Here is a 24,699-nt window from a genome sequence, read left to right as displayed (position 1 = left end):
CCTTTGGTGTTAGATTTATTCCTAGGTATTTTATGGGTTTTGGTGCAATTGTAAACGGGATCGATTCCTTGATTTCTCTTTCTGTTGCTTCATTGTTGGTGTATAGAAACGCAACCCATTTCTATGCATTGATTTTATAGCCTGCAACTTTGTTGAATTCATGAATCAGTTCTAGCAGTTTTTTTGGTGGAATCTTTTGGGATTTCCATATAGAGTGTCATGTCATCTGCGAAGAGTGAAAGTTTGACCTCCTCCTGGCCAATTTGGATGCCTTTTATTTCTTTGTGTTGTCTGATTGCTGAGGCTAAGACTTCTGATGCTATGTTGAATAACAGTGGCAAGATCGGATATCCCTGTCTTGTTCCTGATCTCAGGGGGAAAGCTCTCAGTTTTTCCCCACTGAGGATGATATTGGCGTAGGGTCTCTCATATTATGGCTTTTATGATCTCGAGGTATGATCCTTCTATCCCTACTTTCTTGAGGGATTTTAATTAAGAAAGAATGCTGTATTTTGTCAAATGCTTTTTCTGCATCTATTGAGAGGATCATGTGGTTCTTGTCCTTTTCTTTTATTGATGTGATGAGTCACATTGATTGTTTTGCGGATATTGAACCAGCGCTACATCCCAGGTATAAATCCCACTTGGTCGTGGTGAATAATTTTTTTAATGTATTGTTGGATCCAGTTGGCTAATATCTTGTTGAGGATTTTTGCATTCATGTTCATCAGGGAAACTGATTTATAGTTCTCCCTTTTAGTGGGGTCTTTGTCTGGTTTTGGAATCAAGGTAATGTTGGCTTCATAGAAAGAGTTTGGAAGTTTTCCTTCCATTTCTATTTTTTGGAGCAGCTTCAAGAGAATAGGTGTTAACTCTTCCTTAAATGTTTGGTAGAATACCCCTGGAAAGCCATCTGGCCCTGGACTCACTTTTTGGGTGATTTTTGATTACTAATTTAATTTCTTTACTGGTTATGGGTCTGTTCAGATTTTCTATTTCTTCCTGTTTCAGTTTTGGTAGTGTATATGTTTCTGGGAATTTGTCCATTTCTTCCAGATTGCCCATTTTATTGGCATATAATTGCTTATAATATTCTCTTATTATTGTTTTTATTTCTCCTGTGTTGGTTATGATCTCTCCTCTTTCATTCTTGATTTTATTTATTTGGGGCCTTTTTCTCTTTGATCAGACTGGCTAGTGGTTTATCAGTTTTGTTAACTCAAAGAAACAGCTTCTGGTTTCATTGATCAGTTCTGTTTTTGGTTTTGATAGCATTAATTTCTGCTCTAATCTTTATTATTTCCTGTCTTCTGCTGGCTTTGGGTTTTATTTGCTGTTCTTTTTCTAGCTCTTTAAGGTGTAAGGTTAGGTTGTGTATCTGAGACCTTTCTTCCTTCTCTAGGAAGGCCTGGATTGCTATACACTTCCCTCATATGACTGCCTTTGTTGCATCCCAGAGGTTTTGGGCTGTGGTGTTTTCATTTTCATTGGTTTCCATGTACTTTTTAATTTCCTCTTTAACTTCTTGGTTAGCCCATTCATTCTTTAGTAGGATGTTCTTTAGTCTCCAAGTATTTGTTATCTTTCCAAATTTTTTCTTGTGGTTGATTTCGAGTTTCACAGTGTTGTGGTCTAAAAATGTGCATGGTATGATCTCAGTCTTTTTGTACTTGTTGAGGGCTGATTTGTGTCCCAGAATGTGATCCATTCTGCAGAATTCCATGTGCACTGGAGAAGAATGTGTAGTCCACTGCTTTAAGATAAAATATTCTGAATATATCTGTTAAGTCCATCTGGTCCAGTGTGTCATTCAATGACATTGTTTCCTTGTTGATTTTCTGTTTAGATGATCTACTGCTGTAGGTGGGGTGTTGAAGTCCCCCACTATTATGGTATTATTATCAGTGCGTTTATGTTTGTGATTGATTTATATATATTTGGGTGCTTCTGCATTTGGCACAAATGTTTACAATTGTTGGGTCTTTTGGTGGAAGAACCCTTAATTATGATAGAATGCCCTTCTTCATCTCTTGTTACAGTCTTTTTTTTAAAGTGTAGATCGTCTGATGTATGTATGGGTACTTCTTTTGTCAACCATTAGCATGATAGATGGTTCTCCATCCCTTTACTTTCAATCTGAAGGTGTCTTTAGGTCTAAAGTGGGTCTCTTGTAAACAGCATATAGATGGTTCTTGTTTTCTTATCCATTCTTTTACCCTATGTCTTTTGATTGGAGCATTTAGTCCATTGACATTTATTTTATTTTTTCCTGGTGGAGAAGGGAGACAGGTCCATTGACATTTAGAGTGAGTACTGAAAGGTATGAATTTATTGCCATTATGTTTCTTGTAGAGTTGGGAGTTTCTGGTGATGTTCTCTGGTTCCTTCTAGTCTTTGTTGCTTTTGGTCTCCCCCCCACCCCCACCCATCTTTTCTCCCCTCAGAGAGTTCCCCTTAAAATTTCTTGCAGGGCTGGTTTAGTGGTCATAAACTCATTTAATTTTTGTTTGTCTGGGAAACTTTTAATCTCTCCTTCTATTTGGAATGACAGCCTTGGTGGATAAAGAGTTCTTGGCTGCATATTTTTCTGATTCAGCACCTTGAATATATCCTGCCACTCCTTTCTGGACTGCCAAGTTTCTCTGGATAGGTCTGTTGCAAACCTGATCTGTCTTCCCTTGTAGGTTAAGGACTGTTTTTTCCTTGCTGCTTTCATGATTCTTCTCTTGCCTGAGTATTTTGTGAATTTGACTGTGATATGCCAGTTGATGGTTGGTTTTTGTTGAATCTAATGGGAGTCCTCTGTGCTTCCTGGATTTTGATGTCTGTGTCTTTCCCCATGTTAAGGAAGTTTTGTGCTATGATTTGCTCACATAACCCTTCTACCCCTATTTCTCTCTCTTCCTCTTCTGGGAGCCCTATGATTGTGCTGTTGTTCCTTTTTAATGAGTCACTGATTTCTCTAATTCTTAAATCATGCACTTTTGCCTTAGTCTCCCACTTTTTTTCTGCTTCATTGTCCATAAATTTGTTCTCTGTATCACTAATTCACTGCTCTGCCTCATCCATCCTTGCCACCGTGGCATCGATTTGAGATTGCAGCTCAGTTACATTTTTTATTTCATCCTGACTGGCTTTTACTTCTTTTATCACCCCAGAAAGGGATTCTAATCTATTTTCGACCCCTAGCATTCTTATTATCATGATTCTAAATTCTGGTTCAGACACCTTGCTTGTATCTGTGTTAAGTCCCTGGCTGTTGTTTCTTCCTCCTCTTTCTTTTGGGGTGAATTCCTTCATTTTGTCATTTTGATGGCAGAAAAGGAATTAATAAGGTCAAAAAAATTATAATTAAAAAATTAAAAACAACACACACACAAATTCAAATAAATGATGCTAGATCCTAGGTGTGTTTCAGTCTGGTTGTTGAAAGATTACAGGAAAAAAGGGAAAAAGGGGAAAAAAGAAAAAAAAGGAAAACGTTTGAAAATTTGAAAAAAATGAATACAGTGAAATAGAATAAAATGAAATAAGTAAAATAGAATTTGAAAAATTTACAAAAAAGTAAAAAAATAGAAAAAAATTAAAGGAAAATATTTTCAATAAAAATTGAAAATAATAAATTTTTTCTCTTTCTGTATTCAAGAAAAAGAAACGAAAAGAGGAAAAAAGAAAATTGAATAGATGGCCCAGTGAACAGACTGAAATACTATTGAAATTACATCATTTTCCCCTAGAAGTCAAACTATGAAGCAATTTATAGTCCATAAACTAAGCAGGCAGAGACACTTGTAGTGTTCCTGAAGAGTAAGGTTGGCCCATTTGGGCGGGGCTTAGGGTAATGGTTCTGTTCCCCACTAGATGTCGCTGTTTAGCTTACTGGGGTGGATTGTTGTGGTGCTTGTAGGTATGTGCATGCGTGGGAGGAGTGAAAGTGGCATATCCCAGCTACCCTGTCTCTAGTATCAGAACTCTGTTCTCCCCAATCATCAATTGTGCACCTGACCTTTGTCATCAGCTTCCGTCCACTCCCTGCTTTTATACTGTCCATGACCAAGCCCCAGGCAACACCTCCCTCCTGAGTTTTATCTCAGATGCAGCTGTTTTCCCTGACCCCTTATTTCTGAGGGACTGCAGCTTTGACCTGTTCTGCCCCTCTGCAAGAGGGTCTCACTGAGCAAGGGCCAGGTGCTTGCCCCCAGGAATGTTCATGGGACTGTGCTGCTGCTAATGCCAAGAGACTGCGTCTGGGTGCCAGCCTGCCCCAGAAAATGTTCACGCAATCATGTAGCAGCAGCATTTCAGGGATTATGGAAAATCGCAATACATACCTGGCACCGGGCTTCACCCTTAACGACTTTGTTCCAGCACCAGCAAATATGGTTGTTCTCCGGGGTCTGCTGGCCCAAGGACCCCCGGGCCTCACTCTGCCTCTGGGGATTTGCCCTTCCCACCAGAGCACTGTCAGGTATCAAGCTGCAGAGTTTGAGGCTCTGTGTTCCCCCTGTTTATATAGAGTCTTAGTGGAATTTAAACCCCCTCCTTTTTTCTCTTTTTAGTTCAGTCCCTGCGGCTGTTTCCACTTTCTCTCCAGCTGCTTTTTTTGGGGGTGGGGAGTGGGAGGTGCTTTTCCCATACTCTCCCTCTGTCTCCGTCCTCTTACCACAAGCAAAAATAGCTCCCTGTCCTCCGTGGCTTCTCTCTCCCCCAGTTAACCTTTCTGTGCCATGTACCTGCTGAGTTCTGTGGTTCAGGTTGTGCAGATTGTTGTGTTAATCCTAAAATCAGTTTTCTAGGTGTACAGGATGGTTTAGTGTTGATCTGGCTGTATTTCATGGATGCGAGATGCAAAAACAACTTCCATGTTCTTCTGCCGTCTTGGCTCATTATTTTTTTAAATCACAGCTTAGGGTACAAAGATTTTGTCTTCTAACCATTTGAGAGTAAGATGCCAACTGATGCCCCATTGCCCCTAAATACTTAAGCATCATTTCCCTACAGACAAGGATATTTTCCTTCATAATCCCAACCAACCACCAATATCAGGAAGTTAGTTTGATACACTAGTTCTGATTGTGACACCCCATCTCAGCTGTCCCCAAACAAGGACACCCTTCTCATCCCACATGGGCTCTGACACCTCATCTTGGACAGCTGTCCTAAAAGGTAGCCCTTATCACCTGGGTTAGGCTGGCCAGTTCCCAGCAAGCTTGCCCTCCACTGGCCGGGCTCACTCCCGGCCAGCCCTCCTATGCAGACATCTTCCTCACCCTCTGTGGGCTTTGACACCTGCACAGGGCCGTCCCGTGTGGACATCCTTCTCATCCTCCTCATCCTCCATGGGCTGTTCCCCTGCTTTGGGCTACTGTGCCTTTTTCCCCCCACATCTAAGAGGTCTAGGACTGATTGCTAGGGAAGCAAAGGCTCACAGGCCTGGCCTTGAATCTTGGTTTCTTTGTTTACTAGCTGAGTGTTGTTAATGAATCATTTTTCTCCCCTGATCCTTGGTTCTGTCTTTGGAAAAAAGTGGATCCGGTAATATCTTTCTCGGTGTTATGGGCAAAGACTGAGTGCTTTACATTCCACAACTCTATAGAAGAGCCATTCAACTAATAACAGTTGCCTTCTCTTTAGCTTTTCACTAGACTTGGCCTCAACATGTCTAGTGCTGCTGAGGCCCTCTGTGTCTGATTCCTGCACCTTTATTCTTCTTTGCAGATCTACTTTGAGGATGATGGTGGGACAGAACTCTACCGGGTGCCTCTCAAGAGCACCCTGTTGCACGTGCTGCAGCACCCCAGGTGAGCCACCTTCATGAGGCTGAGTAGACCAGGGAAGGAGCTTAGGCACCATCCCAGGGATACAGCCAGGTTCTCATTGCACTGCTGACTAATTAATTGCCTTGTACTGCTTTCCCTACTGCCCTGGACATAAAACTGAGATGGCAGCCATGGAGACTGGTTCAGGTCATTGGCCAAATAGGCTTCAGTGTGACTCTGCTCATTACACTGCAGCCAGGACACCCTCAGACTGGGAGAAGCGAATGGTGCTGGTCTGAGAAGGGACAAGCTGCCTGGCTTTTGTACCTGAAAACAGCAGGGTTGGCGCTCTTTTCCTAATTGTGCCTGTGTCCCCTGATACTGTTATATGGAAAAGAACATTGGTTCTTCAAGTCAAGACACCATCATTTTCGAGCTGTGGGACTGTAAGCACATACTTCCTCCCTGAGGAGGTTTCCTCATCTTTAGATTGGGGCTGATAATTCTTGCCTACATTTGTCTCAGGTACTTGAGAGCCAGCAAGAGAGTAGGAGTCACAGTAGTTTTGTAAACTGTAAAGGGCAGTCTTGTTGTAAGTGTGTCTTTGTTAGTAGCTGTGGCAGCCAGTTGGATTTGGCTTCTGTTTGTTCAGCTTTAGGGTGTTCTGGACTATGAGGGAATCCCCTGGGTAGATTTCAGAGTTGACTCTTGGACTATTTTTCCCTAAGCTTTGAGCAAAGCAAATGTCTTGCATTTAGGCTAAAGAAGCCCACTGTGTTGGACATGAGGGTGGTTGGGTGTGCTGAGAAAGAGGCTGGAAAGCTGGGTTGGAGCCATGCACGAAGGCCTTGAATGCTCTGTTCCAGAGCATACTTTATCCTGATCGTGGTGGTGTACGGAGCCACAGGGGATGTTTAGGTAAAACAGAGTAGCGTACAGATCATATGTACTATTTGATGGTGAGGCAGGAGGTAAGGGGTGGATTGTAGAGAGATTTCAGAGGCAAACTGGATAAGAATTGGTAATGTGGTGACTAACTCAGTAATGGGGATCTAGCTGGTCTTGATGTTTCTGCTTTGGTTTGGCAGGTGAAGATTTCTTCAGATAATGATATGACTTCTCTTGGCAAGTGGTGTTTTTGTTTTTATTTTTGTTTTTTGGTGTTAAATCCCTTTTCCAATCCATAGACAATTTTTGAGCTATTCCTTTTATCCATTATTAGCAAATTACTACCACAAATTTCTTTAAATGGGCTTCACACTTAGCATGGAGTGCGGGGCTTGAACTCACGACCCTGAGATCAAGACCAGAGCTGAGATAGAGTTGGATGCTTAAATGACTGACCTACCCAGGTGCCCATTACCACATTTCTTTAAAGGCCTGAGGTCTGCTCTCTCCCCATCTCCAAAAAAGCTAAACAAAGCAGATCTGTAAAGGAAAGCCAATCTCATGCTTCTTAGAAAATGTAAATGCTGTTGGAAATGTTTACTTTTTAAATGATTGGCATAGGCAAGAGGCTACCCAGGATAGGTTTTGGGTAATTTCAGACGTTGAACCGGGTGAGCCAAAATATATAGACCCCTCTGTCCAGATCCAAGCACATTGGGTAATGCTAATACCCCTCAGTCTGGGAGGCCGAGGCCTTGCCCACCTCTCTAACCTGCCCCACTCTGCTTGCTTTATGCCCCAACAACAGCAAATGCTCTGGTGACCTGCACCTCCTGACGTTTGCTCCCCCATGTCCCATCACTACTACCCCTTTTCTAAATTAAAGTACACATGGACACAGCATCTTCCAGGAAGCTTTTCCTGATTCCCCTTTCCTATAGAGGGCATCATGCCCTTTGGGCTAATGCTGTATCTCACAGATGCTTCTGTGATTGTCTCGCTGTCATTAATTATTTCTCTATGTCCCTTCAGGACTTGAGCATGGGATGGTTTTGTTTTTGACTATTTCGAGACAGAGAGCATGAGGCCGGGCAGGGAGAGAGAATCCCAAGCAGGCTCTGTGCTGTTAGTGCAGAGCCTGATGCGGGGCTCGATCCCACAAACTGTGAGATGATGCCCTGAGCTGAAATCAAGAGTCAGACGCTCAGCTGACTGAGCCACCTAGGTGCCCCTTGTTTTCTAATCTCATTTCAGCACAGAGCCCAACTTACCCTGGGCACACACTTGAGTGAATGAATGAATTTGAATGAATGAAAGTTTGCTCTTATAGTCTTATTTGATGTTTAGCTACAGGCGTTCATGATGCTAGAGGACTGGTCCAAAGGTTCTGGCTAGGTTGTAAGAGGGAGAGGGTCATGCTAATTTGCCAGATATGTAAACAACCAAACGAATAAATGTGCTAAACTTGCATTTTAATGTTGACTCACACCCAAAGGTTCACCTTGAATGTTGTTGGGAAGGTACATGGATGATTAAGATTGCAATTCAATTAACCCCTCTCTTTTGTTGTGTTCACTGCAGGTACTTTGTAAAAGCCCTGATACCAGCATTTTTGGTCTGTGTAGGAGCCTCTGGTTTTTGTAAGAATTACGTCCGGGGGAAAAAGGTGCATCAGGTAAAGTGACTGAGCCAGGCCCCTGGATCTCATCCCTCACTCTCCTCTGCCTGGAATCATCTGAACCCAACACTTCATTTCTGCCACCCTGGGGACAGTCCTTCCATGCATCATGGTGGGGGAAGAGCTGCTGACTTCCCTGAACTACATCCTCTTTGCTCAGTGCCAAGTTCCAGCTGGTCTCTACTCTCCCCTGTTGATTCAAAATTGTACCTTGGTCATGGCATCCTTGGAGTCACTGTGAGCTGTGTTACCATCAGCCTCCATTCCCTGAAGGGACCATCTTACCATTACCACAGGAACTGACCTGAGGAAGTACTGACCTGTAGACACAGGCTCAGGATCTAGTGCCATGGTTCTGGACCTTAGTGGTGTTGGCAGCCTCAGAGAAGCTCTCTCTCAAACCACGCGAGTAATTTTAAGGCATTCAAGCTTAGAGACTCCGGCCTGCAGGTATTTCATGAGCAGAGAGGCTTGCTGTATGGGGACGGTAGACCCTTGGAGTGAGATGGGGTCAGGAAAGCCAGTTCCTGTTTCTGCACCTGTAAAGACCTATAAATGGGTCCAAAACCCCTAAAAAGTTGACCAGTTTTTCTAACCTGTATGGTAGGGAGAACTGTGACAGACTTGTTCCCCTTCAGTGTTCACATTTTAGGATTTTGCGCCTCTTAAAAATCTTTGCAGATGAGTCATTGTCATAGGTTGTATGTTTGTCTATAGCCATTTGCCTCCTGCTCCCTAGAGGGTAGTACGTGGCCTCACCTGCAGCCCTGTGATGTCTTGCAGTACCTACTCCACCCACCAGGGGATGCAGAGGGATGTGGGTGGACGTGTCCAGACAGAAGGTTGGTAAGTTCATGTGCTTTTCCTTCTGTCGTGAACATATTTCCCAGGTAGGGGCTCTTCCATCAGCCTGGGTACCAGAATGGCAAGACACGTGGAGCAGAGCTGAAGCAACTGGCCTGTAGAGTCGATTGTGACGTGAACTAGAAATAAATGTTGTTGTAGTAGTAAGCAGTTTGTTACTATAGCAAAGCTAAATAATACATCATTAAACTGAAACCTGCTGCTGTCCTCAAAATCGAGTAATTTGAGGTTTTGTGCCGTGCGCTTCATCATCTTTGAAGGGCAATTTTTTTACAAAGAACCATGTAGCCTTCCTTCCAGGTGCAGGTGACTGCTTGTGGCTGGGAAGCAGAAGTCCAGTCTCCACCCTAAGCCTAGCTCAGGCCACACAGAGGCCATTCTCTCCCCCACTGCCTAAGTCAGCACTGTGCAAGAGGCCTAACAGCAACCCTAGCGGGCACTGCAGGCTTCTGTGGAGCAGCAACCTCCCTGTCCTGGGGTAGAACAGGCCCCCGTGTGCCACCTCACTCATCTTCACTCACAGACTGCTTTCCCTGCTCCCTTCTGGACACTCCTGAGAAACGAAGTTCCATGACTGTCATCCCCACCACCCAGCCCTTTCTTCAGGCTCCTGGTGGGCCCAGTTATCAGCCAGCTTCTGGCTGCCTTCTCTTTAGGCCCTGCCCCTCCATCCAGCTAGGGTGAGTGGGAGAAGCAGAAAAGGGAGGAAAGCGACTTAGCTTGGCAGACAGACCACAGCTAGGGTCCTGGTGGCTGCTGACTTGCTGTGCCTGGGAGGAAGGGATTGTGCTTGGAGCCTCCATCTGTAACATGAGTCACTGTACCCACCTCACAGGCTTATCTGTGCCACCTGTGTGCAGATTGGTAGCATTAGACCAGTGATTCTCAGCAGGGGTGACCTGCACCCCAGGGGTACCTGCCAATGTCTAGAGACAGTTTTGGTTGTCACAACTTGGTGGGATACTGCTAAAAACATTCTACGGTACATAGGACAGCCCCCACAACAAAAGTTATCTGGCCCAAACTATCAATAATGCCGAGTTTGAGAAGCACTGCACTAAAACTTTCAGAAGGCACACTCTCAATGGGCAGAGGCCAGATGGGGATTTGTCTTAGTGCCCAGGACTGACACACAGTGAGTGTGACACACCGAGAGCTCCATGTGCGTGAAGTGGATAAATAAACGAGTGAAGGAAATGATGAGCAAAAAAATAAAACCAGAGTCCTGTTCTGAGGCCCCATCTATACATATGCAAACATCGGCATTCCCAGGCTCAAGCCCATGTACACACCTTACACCCCCTCCAAGAAGGCTTCTGGCCTCCCCAGCCCGTGGGCTCTGCCCCTTCTGACCTCTGCCGTCCTCTTTGGTCTCCAGGGAGTGGATAGAGCACAAACTTAGGAATGGAGCATGGAGGCTAGGACTAGAGTTGGCTACGGTTAGGAGCAGGGGCCCCACTGGCCTGGCATGAGCCCCTGACCCCCTCCTCCACTCACGCAGCTGGGTCCCACGGGACATGTGGCCTGGCCCTCACCCTCTGCCTCACGGCCGCCTGTCCCTACCTGGGACTCCATCCCAGTCAGAGCTCCCTCAAAGACTCAACCATGGGACCACCTTATTTTACAGATGAAGAGGCCCAGAGGGAAGGAATGGGCAAGGCCAAGGCATCAGCATTCTTCACATCCCTGATTTGAGGCAGAGCCTTTCCCACCACCCAGGGGCACCACCTCATCACAGGACCAGGGACACAGGTGGGACCGCCAGACTTCTGTGTGGTTACCTCTGTTGATTTGGGGTGGCAGCTGGAGAACCTGGGGGTGGGGCAAGGCCCCTTTAAGCCACCCCTGAAACACTGCTGGCAGGTACACAAGGGCAGGCAGGGAATGGGGAGGAATTGTGGCTGTCAACAGCATTCTGGCGCTGTGCAAACCTGCTTTCTCTTCATTATGACAGCCACACTCTCAGGTCCCGATTTTATAAATGATATAAAATGATCCCAAGTTTATAAAGGAGGTGGGGGCACACGGTCTCACTACTAGTGACTGTCAGAGCCAGGATTTGAACCCAAGCATCTCACTCCAGAGCCCACCTGCCTCCTCTTCCTTGTTCCTTTTATTCTGTTTACAAACACTGAACCTAACTGGCACCAACCAAGGACAGGGCATCGAGCCCCAAGTGCATCAGGCAGCCTCTGCCCTCAAGATCACGCTCTTGAGTAGATGTTACAAGTCTAACCCTGGACTGGAAACTGCTCCAAGGAAGAGAAATACAGCCACAACAAGCAAGTCCTCACCCCTGCTCAGAGCCCTCAGCAGCTCCCCATTCCCTCATAAACACTCTTGGTGTGGCACTCAGTGCTCTTCAGAATCTGGCCCCAACCACTTCTGTGGCTTCCTCTTTCCAACTGCCTTAGCCCAGCCATCCTGGACACAGTTAAGCTATGGGGCAGGACAGTGCCGTGGCTTAAGTATTACCTCTGGACCCAGGCTGCCTGCCTGCCAATTCCAGCCCTGCAACACACTAGCTGGTGGCCTCAGGCACCTCCTTGGGCACTGTGCCTCAGTTTCCTCACGTGCAACACGTATAGCATAATAGCACCTACCTCACACAGGAGCTGTAAGGATTATGTGAATTATTCTATGTGATGCACATGAACAGAGCTTGCCTCAAACTAAGTGCTCAATCTGTGCCACTTATTTCTTTTATTCTCTAATCATGCCACGCTCTTAGCTTTGGACCTTTGCACATTCTGCTCCCTCTGCCTGGAGAATTCTTACTCTCACTTCTACCCTTGCCTCCACCCCCAATTGTTCCTTTTCTGTCTTTTCTAATCTTTACTCAGGCCTGGCTGCTACCTCCAGGATGCCCTCCTGGCCGCCTATCTCACATGTCCCACGGCACCTGTACTATTACCACACTTGTCACACTGCATTGTAATTGCCCACTTACTGGATAGTTCCTCCCACATCTTTGTAAACTGAGTCCGGGGCCGTGAACTGTACACTTTTGTACCGCCAGCACCTAGCACAGCACACAGCAGATACACAACAAATAGTTACTGACTGATGGCACAGAGGAAGGGGTGATAAATTCTAAACAGACTGGGGGGGAAGCCACCACACAAGATGGATATGGGCCATGAGGTTGGGGAAGGGACAGGGAAGGGTGGGGAGTGGGAGTTGGAAGGACCCCTCAAGCAATCCTGGCATATTCCAGGGGGAGTGCATAAGTGGCCTGGCTCACTAGTAACAGCTGCCATCTACTGAGCACTTAGGATATGCCAGACAGTGTTCTAGGGTGCTTCGTGTGGGCTGACTTGCTCACTCCTGACACTTCCAGGGGGCAAGTAGTTTACAGAACCATTTTACTGACAAGAAAACCGGCACAGAGAGGGTAACCTGCCCAGTGTTAGCTAGCTAGCGAGAAGTAGAGCCAGAACTTGAATTCACAACTCCCCTAAGCCCTTCAGGATACATCCGCAGCAGTAAGACTGGGCCTCTGCCTTGCAGGAGTTGGCACTAGACCCAGCAGCCCTTTGCCTGTTCACTCCAATGTTGTCACAAAGTCTTGGCATTCACTGTCCTGCAATGTCCCCAGCCTGTCTGCCTGGGCAAAAGAGTCCAGTCTCCCCAGAGCCAGACTGCCAGAGCCCACAGCTGACTCCCCACAACACCTGACACCCTGCCAGTAGGGTTCCGGTCAGCCCTCGAGCTTTCTGAGGGAGGCTGGGCAACAAATTCTTCCTTGCAAACGGCGTGTTCTCAGTCACCATTAACAAGTGCTTCCTCCTCGCTCTCCTAGCCCTACAGAGTTCTATTTAGCCAAGGGCAATTAGGCTGTTAACTATGGAAGCTCATCACCCTTCAGAGCTGCTGGCTCAACAGGAGTGAACACCGACCATCCCTGCACCAAAGCGGTGCCTGATCAGGGGGACCCTAAAGGTGCCACCCCCCTCTGTTGGCCCACGTGCACCATCCACCCACCTACTACGTGCAGAGGGCTAACTGGCCAAGTGTAAAGGCCGCTGCCACTTACCCAGCACCTGCTGTGAGCCAGGCACTGCTGTCCCTGTTTTACTGCAGAAGCACAGGAAGCACCTTGCACAGGGTCATATAGCTATCAAGTGGCCTAGGCAGTCTGACTCCACAGTCTCTAGTGTGGGTCACTATGATGTAAGTCATTATTTTAAGAGCAATACCTTGATTTTTTTCAAGTATACCCTAAGTTTGCACTAACATCAAAAAAAAGTTTCCCATTTTCCACATTATCAAACTTCTCCTAACTCTAAAACAAAGCCTTACACGCCCTTGGATGCATAACAATCCATTCTAAAAAGCATTCTGGAATCTTGGTGTAGAAATGGATGGTGGGAACTCTGTGAAGTTCTTTGGCACTCAGGTAGTTAAAGAAATGAGTTTCAACAGATTTCTACAAAGCATCTTTATTGATAGCCCAAAGGTGTTTCTTCCATGAAAACAGGGTATTAATGGGGCCCTTGATTTACATTCTAAGCTTGATTTACACAATGGTTTTGTTATGCACCAGCTTTTGTCCCCAAGTATTAACTCTGCTAAATATTTCCCAGCCAGTTGCTTCTAGATCTCCCCAAGGAATGAACAATGATAATACATCCTGTACCTGTTATTTTGCCAGCATCTCCATTTCACCAGTTTATGGCAAGAAGTAACATTGGCAGGTTCAGAAAAGAGACAGTAAGGTACACAGTGTGAGAATATTGGTCTTTTCTCTAAGGAGATGGAGTCATTCCACAGGCATCACTGAAGTCCTGCCCGTGGCACTCCCCAGGAAGGTTGTAAAGCATCAGATCAAGAAAACAAGATCCAGGTCTTGAGACAAGTTAACAGCAGAACTTGAGCTCCCAATGGTGGCATTTCCTAAGTTGTCTGGTGTGAAGGAAGTGCTTGCTGAGAGCACAGGGTTAAGCATTTCACGTAAGTAATACGCTCAGCCAACCGCAGGCCACCCTGAGAGGGGCATGGCCATGAGCACATCTTAGGGATGAAGAAGCTGAGAAGCAGAAAAGGCGAGTAATTTGTCTTAAGGTCACATCCCTGGTAAGTGCTGGATCTAGGATTATGTCTCTTCAAGGTTCTGATCTTCCCCCCATATCATACCGCCCCTGGCTTCTTCCAAGACATGGTGGCTTAGTAATCAGGAGGACACCTAGGTGTCAGGTCAGCTTGCCCTTGAGCAAATCACTGTTCTCCCTGGATTCATCTCCCTTGGAAAACAGAGGACGGTACCTGTTTCGCAGCTACAAGGCTTCTATAGCTCAAACGGTGATCCAGCCAGACCATTCTTGATGCAACAAGATCGACTGGAGGTAGCCTAATTCAGGGGACACAGCACTCGGCCTGCAATCAGGTGTCCTGCTGTCAGATGGTGTGTGACAGGTGAACGCCCAGTCTGGGCCTGCTTCCCTTCTGTGAAATGAGAGGTGGACAGGCGGGCTCCAAGTCCTCCTGTTCGAAACTTCCATGATTCTGTGTCCTCCTCAAATAACTCGAACATTTATGAAGAATTTAAAAGTTAATTGGTTCTCTCCTCCTGGACTCTGGTTTTTAAGAGTGCTTGTATTAGGCTAGCCTTACATAAACCAGTTTATGGAGCACAAATTTAAATTAAAAAAAAGGAGTGGGAGGTACAGGCTTCTAGTTGTGGAGTGAATAAGACACAGGGATGAAAGGTACGGCACAGGGAATACAGTCAGTGGTATTGTAACAGTGTTGCATGGTGACAGACGGTAGCTACACTTGTGAGCACAGCTTAATGTGTAGTTACTGAATCGCTATGCTGTTCACTTCAAACCAGTGTCACATTGTGTATCAACTGTACTTCAATAAGAAATTTAAAAAAATTAAGCACCAATTCACACAGATTCTAATTTCTCATCTATTTTAGGCTAACTGGATTAGAAAGGCATAAAGAATTCAGTTTTATTTACTGAAATCACTTTCGTCTAGGCAGAGGCCATGCAGTTATAGCAGGAATGGCATAGGTTTTGGTCAATATTCAGATTCTAGCTCTGACACTTAAAAGATGAAGCTTCAGGTTCATCATCGGTAAAAGGAGAACAGCATCCACCCTGCACAGTTTTTGGTGTGCAAATGGTATATAAAAGTGCCTCACAGCATACCAGTGCATGGCAGGCCCTTAACAAATAAATGACCAGACCATTAAAAGCAGAGTCAGTCTGACAGCGCACACAGGAAATTACTCTAAGAAATGCTCAGCTGCACAGTGGCTCAGAGATGGTGGCTGCCCGTAAGCACACTGGGAACCCTGAATCGACTTCGTGCATCTATGGAGCGCATCTATGGAGCTTTCAAATGCAGGATGCCCAGGCCGTACCCCAGACTCTAACCAGAACTTTTCCGGGTGGGACCTAGGTAATTCCAAAGTGCAGCCAAGGGTAAAGTCCCCTAACTTCTAATCCAGCCTTTCTAGGTCTGCTCTCAGAATACACATCTCCTGGCCTGGGGGTCATCAGGGCTTGGCATGAATGTTAATGAGGAGACCTGATGGTGTGTGCTGGGGCGTGGGTTACTTGAGCAGTGACAGCAGCAGCAGGAACACACTGCTGGGAGCTGTTTGGCAGGTGGGACAACTGGCCAAGAAGTGTGCTACACTGGGAATCAGCCCAGGACCATGACCTTGGGGAGGTGACTGTCAACCAAGAGAGGGGGGTGCACGAACAATGAGCTGTGTGTGCTCCAAACAAGAATCAACGCTGAATGGGAGAGCGTGGGGGAGGCAGAGGGCAAAACACTTCCAGAGGTGGCGGCCCTGAGCTTGACTGTGACAGAATCTTGTTAGCTTTGGACGTGTAGAGACCATAATCTGATGAGCAGGAGAAGTGAAAGCAGGTGGCACTGCTCTGTGGCTCAAGCCTGCTCCCAGTTTCCACAGATTATGGGCAGAGACCTTAATATGCACCCCTGGTGCGGCACTAGGACCCAACTCTGGACCCAAGACAAGTTCACCATGGTACCTGAAGCCTGCTATCCCTACATTTGGGGGAGAAATGGTTTAAAACATATTCCCAGCCTTCAGAGGTGGGTTTTGTTTTGTTTTTGAGTGAACTGTAGAAATAGTAGGATAAAAAAGGAAAGAAGAGTGTCAGGTAGGAAGCTGCTGCTGTTAAAACGGCAGGCATTACCACTGTTCCAAGTTACTATGCAAGGCTCATCCCAGTAGCTTGACTTTATTCAATCAATATAACACCAACTCCACACTAAGCCACCCCAAAAGAGCCAGGTCTCTGGAGGTGGTTTTGGGCCATTAGTTAATTCTATCAATTCTCTGTGTAGCTTAGACTACAGGGGATCAGAGGACCCAGATTTGCCCACCGTGAACCTCTTTGGAACCACCCAGTGACAGCTTAAGAATTTTACAGATCTAGTTCCATTTTCTCATGTCACAGATGGGGAAACTGAGGCCCCAGCAGGGAAGGGGACATGACCAAGTGGGGGAGGGCCAGTGGGACTGCTCTCTAGACCAAACGCGGCAAGAGGCACCAGGAGGGGTCAGACTGCTGGAGCCAGGAGGGCCTTGTCCATGGGCCACTCGCATCCTCCACACGGGAAACTCGGCAGAGAAGGGAAGCGACTCGCCTGAGGGTCAGGATGAGCAGCTCTCTCTTGCCCCTCTGCCCCCTAACCCACAAGCCTCCACAATGGAATATAAGAGGAATGCTATGTGGCAACACTGCCAGTCCAGAGAATGGAATCACCAACTTCAAATACAAAGAGTAGGAACAAAGGACTGGATAAAAGTCGGTTTCCCTAACATGCTCCCCCTGCCACGAGCTGCCTTGTACCTGGAGAGGCCGGCCCCGGGAAGGAGTGTAGGAAAAGACCATCCGAATGAACACTAAGGCTGCGAGATGGGGTGGGGGTGGCTCGGGGGTATTCAGACGACCTGCACTTGGCTCAGAAGTTCCGTGACTCCTTCTCTGGTGAGGAAGACCACCTTACCGGTGTTCTGGCACCGGACTTCAAAATGGGCAGGGTCCTCCAGGGCCCTCTTGCCGGCGATGATCACAAAGGGGTACCCAAACTTGTTGGCATCTTTCAGTCTGTTTCCAATGGTCAGATGGGTCCTGTCATCGAGCAGGACCTCACCACGAAGCTGCGGCACTGCCTCCGTGATGAGGTCGTACAGGCTGCCCGTGAGCTCGGTGGCCGCCTCCTCCCTACTGCCCTTCTTCGGGGGGATGAGGCACACGTGGTAAGGCGCGAGGAGGCTGGGCCAGCGAACAGAGTCTTCGGTGGACAGCACCTCAATGCCGGCAGCCAGTATCCGCGTCACACCCAGGCCGTAGCAGCCCATCTCGGCCAGGCACAGTTTGCCGTGGGCGTTGGTAAACTGGGCACTGAAAATGGAGGAGTACTTGGTGCCCAGGTAAAACGTGTGCCCCACCTCGATGCCTCTGCTTTCGGTCAGTGGTCCCCGGCAAGCAGGGCAGCTGGTCTGCGACGAGTGCAGCATCTCCGTGTTGGCCGAGAAGCCGCAGCCGGGACAGACCGCAAACCGGTCCTCCCCGACCTCGGCCGGCAGCTGGAACTCGTGAGACGTGGTGCCCCCGATGCTGCCCACGTCCGCCTGGACCCTGACGCACTGCAGCCCCAGCCTGTGGAACAGGCTGCTGTAGGCCCCGCACACCAGGCCGTAGGTCTCCAGGGCGGCCTCTGGGGAAGAGTCGAAGGTGTACATGTCCTTCATGTAAAACTCCCGGCCGCGAAGAAGACCAAAGCGGGGCCTGGGCTCGTCCCGAAACTTCCTTGTCACCTGGTACAGCAGGAACGGAAGCTGCTTGTAGGACAGTGTCTGCTGGGAGGCGACCAGGGCCGTGATGGCTTCCTCGTGAGTTGGTCCTAAGCAGTATTCCTTGCCGTGTCTGTCTCTAAGTCTTAGCAGCTCCTTGCCCATCAAGTCCCACCGCTTGGTGGCGCGCCAGAGCTCTGCTGGGCTGAGGCTGGGCATGTTGACCTTCTGTCCCCCGATGGCCTGCATCTCCTGGTCTATCACCCGCTCAAGCTTCTCTATGGCACGCACGGTATAAGGCAGGAGGTGGTAACAGCCGGGGCTTGCCGGGTGGATCAGACCCACCTGCAGCATCAGCCGCTGGCTCTTACAGCTCAGGTCGCCAGATCTGCCCTCAGGAGAGAGCACCTGGTCTTCCCGAAGGTTCTGGGGCTGGAACATGCGGGACAGCACCAAGCGCTTCCCTCTCTCTGGGCCACAGTGGTAAAACCTGTGAGGAACGTACCCAGAGAGCTGGTGGCCGCAGGTGGTCAGGGCGGGCAGTGCCCTGCATCTTGACAGCAGCCCTTCCATGGCACCCCGTGCGGGGAAGCACTTGTGCCTGGAGGAAAACGAGCCGTGCAGAAATAAGCGTTAACTGTGCTCCGACGCCATGACGGAGCCAGCTCGGTCTCGTCTCCCACAGACCTCTCAGCCAGCTACTGACTTTGCAGGTGCAAACCCTTTCACCTCTAATTTTCTAGCAGATTCAAGTCCTACTTCTCTTACCTCTACTGCTATTTTAAAAAAAACACAATTATTTTCCCATTTATAAAAATACAACAGCGTATTGTGGAGAGACACCACTGCGTGGGGAGTGCACAGCCGTGGAACCAGGCAGCCTGGATTCCAGGCAGGCTGTTGCTGACGGCACCCTGTGTAGCTCGGGACATGTGACTTAACCCCTCTGTGCTCAGTTTCTTCATCTGTACGATGGGAAAACAGTAAGACCTGTCTTGTAGGTTTCTTATGGGAATTTAGAAGAGTTATAAAAAGTTACTAGGACAGTATCTGGCACATTCTATGAGTGCAATCAATATTTACTATAGTTATAACAGAGAACTGGGAAAAAACAGAAACAAAAAAGAAAAGGAAATCAAGTCTAATCCCTCGGCCCAGAGACAACTGCTGCTGACAAGCCCTCGTCCCTTTTGCCAGCCTTGCTCTTTTGCCCACATCCCCACCCGGCTCCTGCCTTAGGTGTCTTGTGCCTCTCCCCGCCAGAGCACTCTCTGGTCAGGCCTCACGCTCACGACTCTGAGTCAACACCTGTACCCCGTCTGTCTCTCTCACACTTCAGACCTCCCTATCCAACAGTCTCCTGGAGAAGGAGCTGCATGGATACTCTAAACTCAGCACCCCAGAGGGAACTCAGTATTCCGCCCCCCCCACCCCGCAACTGCCCTGCCGCCAAAACTGCTCCCCCTTCAGTGTGGCCTATCACTCACAATGGCACCAAAAGCCACCTTTGCCCAAACTAGAAGCCTGGGTTCATCCACTCTGTCCCCTCACCAACCTTCTCGGCCTTGTCATTCCTATCTCTTCGCTTGCTGTTCAATCTGCCCCTTCTCCCCACCTCCAGAGCCTCCATCCAGGCCACCACCATCTCTCCCCTGGGCCTCCGCAGCAGCCTCTGCACCGGGCCCCCCACTTCCATGCCCGCCTTCCTCCAATCCATGCTCCATGCTGCAGCCACAGGGAACACGTCCCAGCACATACGGTAACAGTGTTTCTTTCCTAAAGCCCTCCAACAACTTCCTGCTACTCTCAGAATCAAGTGCAAGCTTTTGACCTTCTGGGCACACCTGTGAGCTGGCTGCTGGCCCCCTGGAGCTTAGCCTCCCCAATCGCCCTGTGTTCTAGCCGCACCACACCCACTCTTAAACACACTGTGCCCTTTGCGTACCAACACCTACTCATCCTCCCAGCCTCGGGATCACCATCCTGTCCTCTGGGATGCCTTCCATGTCCCACTCCCATGTCCCAAAGGCCAGCGTCTCCCACAGCAGTCCCGACTGATCACCAATCCCTCTCAGGAGTGACTGCTGTCTTCCTCCCAGGCACTCAGTTCCATGCAGCCAAGGACCAAATCTAACTGGCCCACCACTCAGCACGGAGCAGGGCTTTACCAGACGCTGTCTACTAAATGAGCACACGTGTTCCTCTACGATGTTACAAAATACTCACATTCCTGATGGCAATACAACATTCCACTGAGTAGATCAGAAACGATTCTCCTGCTATCAGGGAGGTGTCATCTTCTCTGTTATGTACAATCTACAATGAACAGAAGGCGTTTGTTTGTTTGTTGTACATTTGGGAGAGATTCTCAGGAAAGGAATTACTGAGTCAACACACAGAACTCTTTCAAGGTTCTTTTTTTTTTTTTTTTTAAATGTTTTTATTTATTTTTGAAGGAGAGAGAGAGAGACTGAGCGTGAGCAGGGGAGGAGCAGAGAGAGAGGGAGACTAGAATGTGAAGCAGGCTCCAGGCTCCGAGCTGTCAGCACAGAGCCCGACGCGGGACTTGAACTCACAAACTGTGAGATCATGACCTGAGCCGAAGTCGGGCGCTTAGCCGACTGAGCCACCCAGGCACCCCTCAGGGTTCTCGATTTATGTTGCCAAGTCCAGGGACAGCCCTACCTTTCGGCATCTCCCGTGAAGCAGAGCTGCCCTGTGGTTTGCTGACAATGGGTTGCCGGCTCCTCTTGGCTCTGGGAGCCTGGAACCCCTGGGTGGCCCCTTCCAGGTCCTAGTGGCCTCGAGTCCTCCAGCTGGTCTCCTGCCACCTCAAGCAGCCTCATCCATGTCCCCCATGCACAGTACAAATATTATCATCTCCCACATGGCCCGTGGCCTGAGACAGGTTGGCAGGCACTGCCGCAGAGCCCTAATGCGACTGAATGGAAAAGTGTGGGCTCTGGAGGCAAGTACACATGGTTCTCATCTGGTAAACCGCGAGCCAGTGGCCCACACCAGACACTCCTTCATCCTTAACTCCTCTTAAAGCAGAGGAGTCCGTCTCTGACCTCCCTCTCAAGTCCACCCTCTCCTTTCTGGCTCTTGCTGCCTCTACCCTGGGTTGGCCTCTCAAAACCTCTTGGTCCATTACGGTAGCCAGGTGGTTGTGAAACTTAAGTCGAGCATTAGAATCACCTGGAGGGCTTGTTACAACATTGACCGTGGGGCCTCAGCCCCAGACTTTCTGATTCAGCAGGCCTGGGGTGTGCGCAGAGAAACTGCCGTTCTAACAAGTTTCCAGGTGATGCTGATGCTGTTAGACCAGGGACCACACTGGGAAAAGCACAATAAACTCCAGGCAGGCAGTGACCATGTCTGTCTTATTCCAAGTTGTATCCGCAGCATCCAGCACGGTGCCTGGACACAGTGGATACTCAATAAATGTCCACCAATGACTGAACTGAGTGACTCCTGACCCCTGTCTGTCTGGTCTCCATATTACAGCTAAAAAGATAATTGATCCAATCATGCCCCGGCTTATAACCCATTAATGGCTCCTCGTCATCATTTTCTTGGAATGGTACTTCCGTTTACATGAAGCCTCTTTGTATTTTGATCCCAACAAACCTCTTCCCAGCTTTTTACCCTACCACTCCCCCAACATGCCCCAGACTGCTCAGCATTCCTGGAATTGGCCAGCTTCACCCCAGCAACTCCATCATTCAAGGTTCACCTATTACAAGAAGCTTCCCAAACCCTCAGAGATGACCACTTCCTTCTCTGTGCTCCCACTGCACACAACGCTCTACAGTTTACTGGACTGGAATAATTTTCAAAGCTATTTCTGAGAAACTGCTGTGTGCCAGGCACTGGGAGTTGAGCAGTATTTCAGGTCCTATTCCTCCATTAAACGAGGAGTTCGTGATGTTTTCTACATTGTCAGGCTTCAGGGCCTAGCATCACACTGAAGAGTTAATTATGTGTCCTAATCAAATATATTAGTAAATGAAAAGCTAAGTGACGGACGCAATAAAACAATTATCTGGATAGTTTAAATAAGAGCCTTAAACCCTCTGCCCTCACTCCCATCGTGTGCCTGTCCTCAGACCCCTCAGCTTACGCAGACGGGAGAATAATTATTTATCATCTCAAAATTTCAGCGTTATCTACAGACAGTACCTCTAAAGCAGTACAGTAATTAATGTATTCTGCACCTCAGACTCTAGCAAAGGGCCTCTGAGTCCATCAGTCATTCACCAAATTTTTACAGAGGCGCGGGGCTCAATCTTTGGAGCACAGGCCTCTTTTAAGGTTAACTCACAATGGCCCCGCAATCCAATCAGGAAAGCTGGGCCTCAAGTGCTGCCGACACTGCCTGGTATATAATAGTTTTGCCATTATTATCGTTATGTCCAACTCACAGAAGAGGTGAGCTCAGAGATGTGAGGCCACCTGACAAGCGACACAGCAGAGGAGTGCAGGGGCACACCCGGCATGCTTAGGTTCCCGCCTCCAATCTCCAGTCTCCGTCTCGGACCGTGCTGCATAAAGCAGCAATGGAACCCCAGGGACAGTCCTACGTGCTGGCTCGGCCTTCACTGGCTGGGTGACCTCGGTCAAACGACTTCACTCTCCGGGCCTCACTTTCCCCATACGTAAAATGGGAAGGTTGGCTGGGTCACCCGGTGATCCCAGAGGGTCTCTCCAGGGCTGGCACTTCTAGGAACGTCAGGGCACTCACAAGACCCCAGGCAGACAAAGGAGGAAGTCCTGCCCTCATTTTACAACAGAGGAAACACTATCCCGGAGTTCAGGTGATAGCGACCCCTCCCCAAACCAAGGACGGGATGCACGTGGAAGCACGGCCACCAAGGTCCAAAAACCGAGACCCAGCCCTCTCACCGCCCGCCCCGCCCAACCTCTGTCACCCCACACTCACCAACCGAAGTCCCAGCCGAGAGCAGAACCGCGCAGAAACAACTGAAGTCCCAGCCGAGACCGCCGGCCCGACGGCCACGCCGGCCCAACGCGCCTGCGCCAGGGGCACGTCCGCCCGAAGCCCCGCCTCCTGCCTTACCTGCCAATCACAAAGCCGCTCTCACGGGGCCTGCCCCCACCCCCAACCCCCGCCCCAGACGCACGTGGAGGTTTTCCGGAAGTTTAGCCAAGGAGAAAGAGTCCGGCTCTCCTCCACATAGATTGGTTTGGGCAGCAAAGAATAAACTGCTGTTCCGGAAGTGCCCTCTAGGAGGTAGGGAGGTGTAACTCTATGATAAAAGCCTGGGTTTTGAGCTTGGTGTTCCCTCCCACTGCCAGGGGCCACCCCACTCTGAAAGGAAAGGCTAGCGAAAGTGTAACCATGACAACAGTGGGACTTGCCGTTAGGGATATACCCGAGGATTTTTACAGGCTTTCAATTTAAATACATTAAAATTTTTTAACAGAAAAAAAAAAAAAAAACCTTTATCACAAAGCGCAAGACAGTCTTTAAGACACTAGATCAAACTTTCATTCACAAAATATTTTTTTGAGAAGCTACCATGTACCAACCACTGGGAGAAACTGGGAATAGTGAACAAAACAAATTTCCCTGCCCTCAAGGTAGCTTGCATTCCCGTGAAAAGAGTCAATAAGTCAATATGAAATTTGGAAGGGGAGCAGGCACTTAGTAACCAAAGTAGTATTTTTATGCAATTAATTAAAAAAAATAAATGCCAAAAAAAAATCCATGGTGAACAAAACACCGAAGTTTTTAATAAAGACTCGATCCCTCGGTATCCACCCACAGAGAAAAGAATAAACTGTGAAAAGGGAATGCGTTGGAGGAAGAGCGGTTGCGATTCAAAATAGGATGATCAAGGAAACCCTCATCTAGAAAGTGACATTTTGGCAAAGACCCGAAGTTGAGAGAGTCTTGCAGATATCTGGAGGAAGAATGTTCTAGGCACAGGGAACAAATGACATATCCTGAGGAGGGGGCTGTATATCATGGAACTCCAGCTAACTAATAACAGCTATAGTTCATTGAGCGCCTAAAATGTACTAGACCCAATGCAAGACACTGGCCCCAAGAAGCCCTCAGCCCCAAGATCTGCCAGGAACGACATCATATGATCAGTGGTTTAATAGGGGCTGAAGAAAGTCCTGTGGGAGTGCAGGGGAGGAGGGCTTCATTGAGGAGGTGTGCTTTGAGCTGGGCCTGAAGAGTGAGTGGGGTTCACCAGGACAAGAATGGTGGTGGGAGTGGCCAGGCTGAGGGAGCAGGACATTCCGGCAGGGAAGCAGGAAATGATGAGCTGGTGTCAGGGAGTCACGGAATGTCATAGGGTTTCCATCTCCATCTCCCTCTTCTCCTAAAATAGTGCTTGACACACAGGTCAAAGCAGTGGTTCTCAACCTGCAGTGCACTGGACTCACCATGTGCCCCAGCCCCCCAACCCTGCAGTGCTGGGTATCACGTTCCCTGGGGTGGGCCTGAGCATCAGTTGTCCCCCTGATGATCCTAATGTACAGCCTGGGCTAGATCCGCTGGTCTAGAGGAAAGGCACTGGACACTCTGTTGGGCCATTGGCTGGACCCGCAGGCATCGGACAGTCTGTTGGGCCAGTGGAGGAAAATAAAGCGTGGGTGGACCCCACGACTGACATCTCGCCCACCCCCAGCTAGGAGGCCAGGCAGAGCTGGACTGGGCCTGAGCTCCTTTGCTCTAAGAACGTCGC

The 24,699-nt window shown here is 48.5% G+C and overlaps 2 protein-coding genes across 3 annotated transcripts in view; one reads left to right on the top strand and one right to left on the bottom strand.

Moving 5' to 3' along the window:
• The window catches only part of TTC4 (tetratricopeptide repeat domain 4), a 30,724-nt gene extending 21,321 nt beyond the window's left edge, over positions 1–9,403 (top strand). The window contains exons 9-11 of one of the 2 annotated variants that reach the window (XM_078451880.2): positions 5,719–5,801; positions 8,229–8,322; positions 9,216–9,403. In XM_078451880.2, coding sequence (XP_078308006.1) covers positions 5,719–5,801; positions 8,229–8,322; positions 9,216–9,290 — 252 coding nt within the window. In that variant the 3' untranslated portion in view covers positions 9,291–9,403. Of the gene's footprint in view, positions 1–5,718; positions 5,802–8,228 lie in introns of both variants that reach the window. The other variant, XM_060624026.3, reaches the window with a different exon arrangement.
• Positions 9,404–13,615: 4,212 nt separating this feature from the next.
• On the bottom strand, positions 13,616–23,038 carry PARS2 (prolyl-tRNA synthetase 2, mitochondrial). Its single transcript, XM_060624024.3, has 3 exons — positions 22,920–23,038; positions 20,204–20,293; positions 13,616–18,578 (listed from the first exon to the last, which is right to left on the bottom strand). Coding segments are annotated over exons 2-3 (1,458 nt in total). The 5' UTR covers positions 20,206–20,293; positions 22,920–23,038; the 3' UTR covers positions 13,616–17,122.
• Positions 23,039–24,699: the final 1,661 nt, after the last annotated feature.

This window comes from Panthera onca, chromosome C1, assembly GCF_046562875.1.
Source record: "Panthera onca isolate mPanOnc1 chromosome C1, mPanOnc1 haplotype 2, whole genome shotgun sequence".
Lineage (NCBI taxonomy): Eukaryota > Metazoa > Chordata > Mammalia > Carnivora > Felidae > Panthera > Panthera onca.
The sequence above is the reverse complement of the archived record's forward strand: the minus strand, read 5'-3'. Positions and strand labels throughout refer to the sequence as shown.